This window comes from Anguilla rostrata, chromosome 5, assembly GCF_018555375.3.
Source record: "Anguilla rostrata isolate EN2019 chromosome 5, ASM1855537v3, whole genome shotgun sequence".
Taxonomy (NCBI): Eukaryota; Metazoa; Chordata; class Actinopteri; order Anguilliformes; family Anguillidae; genus Anguilla; species Anguilla rostrata.
This window is the reverse complement of record NC_057937.1, coordinates 48,794,305-48,805,257: the sequence shown is the minus strand read 5'-3', so window position 1 is coordinate 48,805,257 and position 10,953 is coordinate 48,794,305. Positions and strand designations below refer to the sequence as shown.

Here is a 10,953-nt window from a genome sequence, read left to right as displayed (position 1 = left end):
TTTATAACTCTTCAGAGATGCTCTATCGTATTTTAAATGAAGACTAATAAATCATAGACACAATCCTTTTCTGACAGAAAAGGGAGATTACAAACAGCAAACCCATTATATATGAAACAGCATTTCTCCCTCCATTAAAATCGATCAAGTATGTGTACATATTAGTACCACATTTATATCTATATTCACATTTACTTTGAATGTTGCAGCACATAAAATATTGTTTTTCCTCAAACACCTCATACTCTCACAGGCAGAAGTGGTGGAGGGCGCTCCAGCCGGAAAATGGCATTCTTGACCTCAAAGAAGGGAATTATTGTGCAGCGCTGTTAAATTCTCAGTTTTAGTGCGAGAACACTATAGCTGGACTCAATAGAGTCACAATGTGCTTTCAAAGCCTGCTTTTGAGAGATGATGAGCGGGTGCTTGCGGTCAGAGCCCAGACCTCCCTCTTCAACTGCCCTTCAGACCCTTGTCAAAAGCAGTGGGGTTGGGACCGCCCGCCCACCCCCCCTCCACCCCACAGAAGCAGGGTCGCAGCATGTCCAAACCTATTTACGTGCTTCTTAGGGACCAGTGCACCGGGCCCTCACCCCACTCTAGCCTTTCCTGTGCACTGTCTCCTGGGAAGAGAGACAACAATGACCCCCGGAGAGCTCTCTCGATGTGCTTTGTTAGTGGCTCAGGGGAGAGGTAAACACTGCCATCTTAATACGGCAGCCAGAAGTGCAGAGAAAAGGATTGTGGGCATGTACACAGCACACACGCGTACCTTGGAAAGGACTTTCTTTTTGATGTGACTTCAAAGGAGCCCTCCTCCCCAATCCTCCGGCTCTAAGCTCTCCTCGTATCATTCATCCCTCAGCAGAGGGAAAAGGCTGCTTTTTGGGTAAATACCTCCATCTTGTGGACATACTCCCATTGAGGGGTGTTGCTCTGAGGTGCTCCAATGCAGTTAGTGAGGTTGTGACATCATTATCTGCTGTGGAAAAAGGAGGTACAAGGACAAGAGCACCATTTTAGCACATTGACCTGAATCAGTACCAGATTTCTTCCCTTTTCTAATTGCTGGTAGACATTGACAAAACTTTAACTTAAAGATCAACAAGAAACAAAAAACAGTTTTTACTGAAATATATAAAGATTAGGTTTGACAGCAAGAAAAACAACAGCCTTAGCAAAATAATTTCCCTAGATTTTCTCTTGTTCAAACTCAAAAAAGGAGAGTTTGACTCATGAATTTTTTCTGTAGTTGTTTCTGGCTGGATGTTAATCTGTCATTCAGGCAGAGATCTCAGATGACGGGACAGTTGAAGCCTGCAGAGGAAAGCACTTCCTCTCTCAAACACTGAAGAGAGTTCCAAAATGGCGGCCCCTTGGAGAATAACCGAGGATGGCCAGATGTGGGTGGCATTATTGCTCCTGCAAGGACGCATCTAAAAATTCAGTGTCAATTTGTCCTTAGCGAGCTTAGGTATTGCCATTCTTCAAAAAAGTAATTCATTTTATATATACGTGCATCTATATTACAGTAATATATAGGACTAGGACAGTACATACTATATTGTAAAATACACACAGACTGCATAATATAATATAAACTGTATGAAAATGTATATATTTTCTCTTTTTTTTGGTGTAACATTGCATCGATAGCTGGCCTCTGATCAGTAAGTCTTGTGGCAGTTCAGTACTCTGGATAAGGAACTAGGCATGTAATCATAATTTTGAAGGTTTGATTCTCTGGAGGGGCATGGACCAACAAACAATGTAAATACAATATTCTGTGCTATTATATGCAACTAATTATAGAATATAAGCTATTCTGCCTTAAACTCAAAAATTGAGAAAAGAGGGATACCCATCCGATGAACTGGCATGAGATTAAATCAATAAAAGAATGCTGATCCTTTACAAACCCAAAATTGCTGTAGTTACAGTACCATGTGATATCAACAATTTGATCTCAGCCACGAGAGCCAATGGCCTTGGGCTGTACATATACATGCACAAGCACACGCATGTCTCCTCCCCCCATCTGTACCTTTTCATCTCGGGCTGTGGTGGGGCTGACCCTGATTAGACCGATAATGAGAAGAAACGGGGGCACACTCCAGGGCCATGCTGCTGGGGTTCAGGCTTCTGGGGTTCAGCAAATTGAAAAAGCAGAACAAGGCCATTAAGACACAGAGTGGAGAGATATGGACTACAGAGGGCTGGTTTTGTTGAACCAGCAAGTTGCAGGATCAAATCCAGGGAGACACTGTGCTTTTGTGTGTATCCTGGGGCACTTCATTAAATGTGGAATAAATGGATAATCTGGCAAATTAAAATACACAATTCACCCTTCTAAAAGCATCTGCTATGCACATAAATAACATAATAATGAGATCTTGAAAGAACTGGGTCCAGGTGGTACCAGTCTACTGTACCATGTTAGCGTTTCAAAAAGAGATGCGATCATGCCTTTTTCCCAAAGAGTAAAATACATTTTTTTATACAGGCCCAAAACTTAAATGTACCTTATCATCCATCTTTTCATTTGGGAAACAGACAGCACATACAGATACAGAGGAAAAAGATAGAGCTACATAATGCATCACCTACAAAGAAAATGTAAAAAAAGATGATATCTATATTTAATGGTTGCCATACCGGCTGGGGCTAAGCAAAGCAAGGCTTGTTTGCTTTCTTTTTCTCACAACCCCCTTCAGCATGGTGCTTATGACAGGACTCCTTGTATCCTGGAAAATGACCCGTATGAATTCCTGCAGACAATAACAGGCCAGCGTGGAGCGTCACTTTGCATCAGGGTCCATCTGTCAGACAAGAATCATCTTGAGAAGAGAACATGGAGGCACGTGGAGGGGAAAGCCTCAAAATGCCCATGCAACAGCCATTATGAAGGAGGATGGCCGGGGAAACAGAAATGGGAGGAGCCATTATGGCCGGGGAAACAGAAATGGGAGGAGAAAAACCATGAGAGCAACTGCAAAGCAACGGCTTAAGAGCAACTGAATCATATAATTCTTTTGAAAATGTACCAGCCATTCTGATAAGCAATGTCAACAACAATTATTCATAGCAAATATCAACAGTCAAAATGAAGCCTTTGTTTTTATTTACATAATTTCAAGAGAGAGGCAATGTGCTACTGCTTATTTGTTTATATGATGCAACTTCATTATTCTCATGTAAGAGATTGCAAGATTGCAACTGCTTTGTTGCCGAGGAAGTGGCAGCTTCATTTCCGAAAGTAAATCATTCGACAACATTACTCTTTTTACCTTCAGATTCACAAGAGTGCCACTGCTTATCTGCTTCCTCATAAACAATATTAGCAAGAATGCCAAACAGCGTTCTCCCTACATATTGAGAGGAAGCAGGAGATCAGAGGTCATTCTATGGTACGGTATACATCAGGCTCATCCATACATTCCAGACACACATCTAGTTATGACCGCCTGCAGAGTGTTCTCCTCTGTATTTTTCGGTAACCATCTTTCTCCCATTGGGAAGGGTGTTTAGTTAACATGTTTGCAGCAAATACTGTAGTTTCCACTGACCATGGCCTTCATGTCCCATCAGCCCTTGAGTGTTTGTGAGCTTTATCTGGGATTGGTAGAGGAGTGTGGCGCATGCCTCCTCTCTGCGTTTTGTTCACTGCCTTTCCTCAGTCTTCGTCCCCAAGGTTTTTGTTGCGGTTTACTGTGCCATCTTTTACCCGCACAAAGCAGTTGCACCCCAGGCACACTGTAGAGTCAGGCGTTCATTCTTTAGCAGGACACCTATTGTCGAGTCAGGTTTTTAAATCTTTAGCAGGAAAACCACACAGTATTGCTTATAATAGCAGAACAGGAAAGTATCTTCCTCCCGCCACTCCCATAATAAAAAGGCACAAACACATGCCTATACAGCACACTCACTCAGAAAGAGACCTTTACCGTTTACACACTCATACACACACTCACTCACAGATACACATAAAATAAACCACCACTGACTGGCCAGGCTTTTATTTATTATTTTTTAATTGAAGCAAGAATATTCCACCTACCCCAGTGATTGTGATTATGGGCTTTATAAATCTACTAAAGCTGAACATTGACAAGGATATGGTGTATAAACAATCTGTTTTTGTATCAAATAGATTTAATCTCAGTTTAATGGAAAAAAATGTTTCAAGCCTTTAAACAAAGCTTGAAATACTACTGTAGCAACTGGAATAATGAGTACAGATGATGCATGTTACATTCTGAAATGAACACAAGAACACAGGAATACTGTGATTAAGAAAAGAAACAGACTAAACTAGGAACAAACCCATTCACCGTAATCCTACATTCACATAGAAAATCCTTCATGTAAAATATATCTCATTATTCACTTGTTCGGTTTTTTGGTCCACAAGTGGATCTTTGATTATTACATACGCTTTCATATGGACGTGTTGCATGTATATTATATTTGCATAGTCTTGTAGTGACAGGATTTCTCCCTGCTAAATTGATTTGAGTGCATACTTGAGTATATATAATCGTGTACATTCTTCACCAAAATAAAATAAAGTGCTAGCTTCTTCATCTCAACACAAAAAGCCATATAAAAACAAACTCAACAACCTGAACAAACACAGACTAGATTACCACTAATCCCACATAAACCACTGCAAATTCCATTCACTGGGCTTTCAGATGTACCTCGAGCCTTTAATGTCTTTAAATGACAAACAACAGCTAAGACAAAAAACCGACGATGCAACTGGTATGCCACAGACTGATCACTGCTGGACATTTGTACATTCATCTCGTCAGTTATCACTTTCTTTATCTCGGTGTTTCAGTGCAATTGGCAGTTTTAAACAATCAGATGCTATCCCTCCTGTGGCTAAATTCCAATTAGGCAGTACCCTATTTGATCGTAAACAGGAACAAGCGAGCAAAAGGAATAGGTCTTAGTGCAAGTGTCTTCTGTGCAGTGAGCTGCTCTGGAAGATGAGCTTGGCGAGCTTAGCTCCTGTTCCCCGGCTTCAGGAAGCGCTGGGACTTCTGCTTCACCATCCGGTGCTGCCGGCACGCCACCTGGGCCTCCGTGATGGCGTCGCACACTTTCTGCAGAGCGAGGGCGAGAGGACGTCAGGCGGGTCCCAGAGACTTCCGCGCTGAGCGTGACTGTGAGCCCCTCCCTCCCCCACCTCCACCTCCACCCCCGAGGACCTTTAACTGACTCATACTTCAACGTTTTCATTTGGTTCTTGCACATGTAGCATTTGGTGAAATAAGAAGAAATATATTCACATCAGGATGAATTATTTATAGGCTAGTTTTGAGAGAGAGAGAGAGACAGAGAGAGCGAGAGAGAGAGAGAGATCGAGAGATGGCTTGCAATGTCTGAGGATAACTGTGCTGTAGATTCAGAAAATGTATGCATTAAGACAACAGCAAGACATTAGAATTGGCAGGATTCCACCATTCAAACAAAAGAGTACGGTAAAAACAGCAGTAAGAAAGGGTAACAGGTAACAAAACTTCCTGTAATTAGGAATGGTCTTGTGCACAACAGTTCTGTAAGGGCATGGCTGTCACTAGACTAATGTTAAGCCTGTAAATGAGAAGTGAGTCTAGAGTGCTAAAGTTTTATTTGACCTCCGTCTCAAAGGGATTATTAAATTGGACCTCCATAAGGATTGGTTTTACTCAATGCCAGGTCAATTTACAAGTTTTATGCTTTCTTTGTTTTCGTTCATACACCGTTGTTTTCTTTAATAATACACTTAAAAGATATTGCTTAACTCTATGAAAAGTACATTTTAAACATGGACCATGATTTAAAAAAATATTAACTAGGAAAGTTTTACTCCTTCTGCAGTACAGTAGAAAAAATGTATTTATAAGATGGAAAGAGCATGGGGAAGAAACAACAAATAGCAGTACTGTAGAGGGCGGAGTCAGAGATATGTTACCTGGGCAACAGCTGCCTCTTTAAGATGAACAACCCTCATTGGCTCCTGTCCGTCCCTCTTGGGGATCTTCAGTTTGTTCTGTTCCTATACAAACAAGAAGCTCATTCCCGGCCAATAGCTCCATTTTTCAATTTAGCATTTTACGCAACCTTTTCATTATCAGGGGATTTTATTAAACCATAAAGCAAAGGTGAATAGGGAGAAATGTCAATCACGGTGAATGCTCATATGGTGCCAGAGGCAGTCAGAGAGAGGGCTGTACCTTGCAGTATATTCTCAGGTCTCCTCCGCTCGCACATGGGGGCTGGGAGAAGTGCTCATATAAGCACTCCCACTCTTTATTAAAGTGTCCTACAAACTCAATCTCTTTCACACACATGACTCGCCTATGGCATGCACGCACAGACACACAAGCACACACACGCACATGAACACACACACATATACAAACACACACACATGCAAGCATAGACACGCACACACACATGCACACACACACACAGAAAAAAAATATCACACTGTAATCACTGCCTCATACAAAAAAACATCATACAGTCATGAATGTAAACGCTGGGGACAAGGCAGTCCTCCACAGGACACTATGACCTGGACTCCTGATCATTGAGCGTAATTACGTAATGATGTTCAACACTATTTTCTACAAGTTTGGATAGGTTCAATCGTATTCAAATGACAGGAACACTATCAGGTTGGCTGGTGCAGGTATTGGCAAAGCAGTATGTGCACAGCCCAGGTAATCCAAGAGCTACCCAGCAAGCTGTGTATAATGGAGACGACTACAGCAGGCTCACAGGAAAAGCCATCGTACTTGCGCTGCATGCGGTTGTTTGCAGGGATTAGAATGAGCTGCTGTGTGTCTCGCCCTTACCTGTTGGTCACTATTATGTTGGTTCTTCTGTGGCCGGGGAATTCACAGTGCTCTCGAAATATCTCTCCATCTAACTGTTTTATCTCTGACCTCTGAAAGAAAGCGACAGGGACATTTGCATTGTGAATAAATAAGAGTGTCTGGAAGCATGGGGGCCCATTTCAGTGTGAGTGATTTAATGTACACTCTAGAACATTCTCTGTATATGTAGTTACTGATGACATCACTTACAAATTAACAATTTTTTCCCCCTTACTGTTCTGAATGTACTTACACACAAAGTGTTTCTGCCTTGACAAATACATTTGTGTTTTGTTGCTTCGATTAGTTTATTATTTCTACTTGAGTGAAATGCAGGTGAACAAAGTACAGTACGTTTAATAAAGATAGAATCTCACAACCAAAGCAGAGAAGTACTTTTTTATTGTAAGTTTATGATTAAAATACCCTTACATAAGATGAGTAATATTGTATACCTAATAAGCAACATCAAATCACAATAGTCCATTTAAGACTTAACAAACATTCAAAATAACTTCAAGACAATTAAGCAGTCAAAAATAATTCATTTTCAGGATTAAATTGACAAATGTTATGCAAAATCTGCTACATATAATTGAAACATTTAAAATTGAATATAATTAATATCAAAGTACATTGTTTCTCATGCCTCCTTTAAATAATAAAAAGTATGAAAATAAATTGGTGCTTTGCATCGATTTATATTAATGTGAACACGTTATTTCTGCTATTTTAAAAGCTAAATTGCACAGGTACACAAATTAAAAGATACGACATTAAAGTTGCGTGATTACGAATTTACAGCTGTCTGAGACATTTTAGGGGAACTTTAGAAAAATATAGTGCACTGTTGCCAAAGTAGCACACTAATAATGCAAAACAAGTTTTTTATTTTATTTTAGTTGTACCATAAGATGGTTTTCTGTGCTATGGTATGCAGTCTAACAGTCTAAACTGAAACATTACAGAGGTATTATTTTATTCAAGCAATTAATTCTCAAAACAAATTTTTTCTTGCCAGCTCGGGAATGCCTGTTGGTATATATGAGGTCTGAGTAATATAAGAGGTTCTCAACTACTTTAAGTCTTGTATGATAGATTGCTTTGATGAAGTTTCCTAAAGTGAATTTGTATGAAATGCAAACTTGGTGATATTTGGCACAAGGCAATCTGTCAATGCCAAGACAAGGCAAATATTCCGGGACCTGGCTGAGGTATGCAACCGAAATTTGTTCTGGCAAACAAAAAATATTTAAAAAAAAAATACAAATTCGAAACCACAAATCCTGGTGGTAAAAATGTGATCTACAGTACAGCGGAACTATAGCAGTCCAGGCTATGCAGCTTTACATGCCAACACTGAACAGCTGCATTGAAGTGGTTTGTAAGGCAATTTGCACTTGATGATGTCACTGGTGCTATAATATGTGTAAGCTCTAGTATTATATTTCCATAACACAACAACAAAGGCAAAACCCTTCACACAACTTATCTTATAACCTCTCCCCCCATGACACACACGCAGAATCACAGACCCTTTCTAAGCCCCCTCCCCCCCCACCTCTTCCATACCCCTCCCCCCTTAATCCTTTTCAGGCAGCATGTCAGAAAGATAAGAAAGAAGAAATAAAGTTAGATTTCCAAAAGAAACATGAGAAGATATGAAAAAATATATGAAAAAGATTACTGAAGATCAGACAAATGGTTATACCATTTAAAAAAATACTGCAAGAATGCAATACAGTGCAATCATACTCTCAAAACATGTTAGTTATTACAGAAAAAACGACCATTTCAGTTTTTACACTTAGTCAACTGAATCAAGGTCAGTCACGCCAAGCATATCGGCATATTGCCAATGTCTTTATCCTTTTGAAGAACACAACGTTATTTTCAGTTGTGGCGACTAAGTTCTATTCAACTTTTCAGACACTCACTGCTAGAAGTGTCCACTAACTCTCAATAGTACAGAAAAGTACAGCTTTTTACAGCACTTGCAACTACTGTAAAATGTTGGAGCTGGTGCTGCTGTACCATGACTCATTTGCTTATCAGCCACCAAAGGTATCTTTCTCACCCAATCAGAGAACTAGAACAGTGCGTGACCTCAGTCTGCCCCCCAACCTGGTATTAATATGTCAGGTTTGACAGTAGCTATGTCTGCCGCACAGAAATAATAACTGACATGTTTTGAATATACATTACTTCTTTCCAATGACAAAAGTAAAAGGAATAACTCAAAAGAAGATAAGAAAAAGAAACATGCCATGTGTGTTGTATTGAAATGGTTGGTTTTTCCAGCAGTGCGATGAACACTATGCAGACACTGCCCATTCGATGGAAGAACGCTGATTAAGTGTGCTGAGCACGGCTGGAACAGGATTGCTGCCTCACCTGGAACAAGTCGTAGCCCTGGGATTCCACGCGGTCGTACGGGCGAACGATGCCGTCCTCGCGGATCAGCCGAACGGGTCTCAGCTTGGTCACCTCCTCCGTCGATTCCGCCACCCTGTCAATCAACAGCAAGCGCCATCAGCTCTCTTCCAAACCCGGAAAAAACTCAGCAGTGTGTCATCACTCTGGTCAGAGAGAAAGCAGTACCCTATACAGGCCGGCCCCCATGCTCTTTTTACACGTCTCTCTCCTTTACTTCCCCTCTTTCTTAAGGACACTCAGAACCACCAGTTTAACGCACATGGGACATTTGAAGATTCTCTCTGAGGCAAATGTTTTTTTATTTTTAATTTCATTTGTGTTTCGTGTTTTGAATTTATTTCAAACAGAAGCGTAGAGAAAGCTATGCCTCCAGACAACAGACTGAGAAGTTACGCATTGCAACATGATGGCGCCCGAGGAGCCCCCTGTGTCTCACCTTTCGTTACCTCTATGGGGAGAGCATGGAATAGCAAAGTGCGTTAGGTTATTGAGAGATGCAGCATTTGCTTAGTTTGGAGGAGAATGGTGCAGAATGACGGATGGAGAGAATGCTGTGGGAGGCCGGGTCTTCACGCTAGGCAATCACCAGGGTAACAGCGGTGTGTGGGATCACCACCTCACAGTGGAAACAGCGGGGCGGGGAGTTCAAGACAAAAGCAGGGGGAGCCGCCGCGGCAGTCTGGGAGGATTTGCATGACGGCCCTTCAGTGTGAATTTCGCAGGGGCTTAAAGAGTCGCAGTCCAGGTGTACAGCGGTTTCAAGCACGCGTGCCTTTCTCTGGGACACAAATCAAAGTGCGCCCCACCCACCACACCCCTAACCCCAACCCTCCAACTTTTCAAAAAGGAAAAGGAAAACCAGGGAAAGTATTCTGGTGACCATACCAAATAATGTCAGCTTTGAATAGATCACTGATATGCTGCGAGATGTATGTAGATAGTATGTCAGGCGACACATACTATTCCCAGAGTTTGAATTTGCTAAAACATATTTACTGCCCCCCCAAAAAAACATCAATTCAATTTCAAGTTCCAAATAAAAGTACCTGCAGAGGGTAATTTACACAGGAGCCCTTTAATTACTGAAAAGTTAAATGAATCCGTGCTTTTTGTCAGTGTACAGTATGAACCTACTCTAACAAACCAAACCCCCCCACCCACCACCTTCAAATAAGCACAGGGCTCACCCTCATCTACACTTACACTGCCTAACAGCGAGGTAGTGGTCCTGTACGATGTCAGGTTGAGATTGGTTCGTTGCAGCACGCCAAATTACATCTGGCAGTGCAGTGCTTTCGTGCAGTTGGCCAAGCCCAGACAGAAGAGCACCGCGAGGAGGAGTCTGAGCGCAGTTTGAGCGCGGTTTGAGCGCGGTTTGACCGCAGTTTGACCGCAGTTTGAGCGCGGTTTGAGTTCAGGTGTGAGTGTGGCTGAAATAACACACTTCAGCCCTGTTTCAATGAGTACAGCCATGCATCGAGCCGCATAATAAGACTAAGGATGTTAAAAATCTATTCAATACGATTCTCCAGTGATTTTCAACCATTTAAAAGTGTACATGAAAGTGTTTTGGATATATTTAACACATATAGATTTCTGAAATAAATTTGAAACGACAATAAATGAACTGAGGACAATTTCATCA

At 41.4% G+C, this 10,953-nt stretch overlaps 1 protein-coding gene across 7 annotated transcripts in view; it reads right to left on the bottom strand.

Annotated features, from left to right (window-relative positions):
- Window positions 1-4,000: 4,000 nt before the first annotated feature.
- The window catches only part of vps13c (vacuolar protein sorting 13 homolog C), a 79,483-nt gene continuing 72,530 nt past the window's right edge, over window positions 4,001-10,953 (bottom strand). For all 7 annotated transcript variants that reach the window (XM_064336784.1, XM_064336786.1, XM_064336785.1 and 4 more), the window contains 5 exons: window positions 9,267-9,381; window positions 6,852-6,943; window positions 6,225-6,348; window positions 5,963-6,046; window positions 4,001-5,111 (listed from right to left, as the gene is read on the bottom strand). In XM_064336784.1, coding sequence (XP_064192854.1) covers window positions 5,010-5,111; window positions 5,963-6,046; window positions 6,225-6,348; window positions 6,852-6,943; window positions 9,267-9,381 — 517 coding nt within the window. In that variant the 3' untranslated portion in view covers window positions 4,001-5,009. The remainder of the gene's footprint in view (window positions 5,112-5,962; window positions 6,047-6,224; window positions 6,349-6,851; window positions 6,944-9,266; window positions 9,382-10,953) is intronic.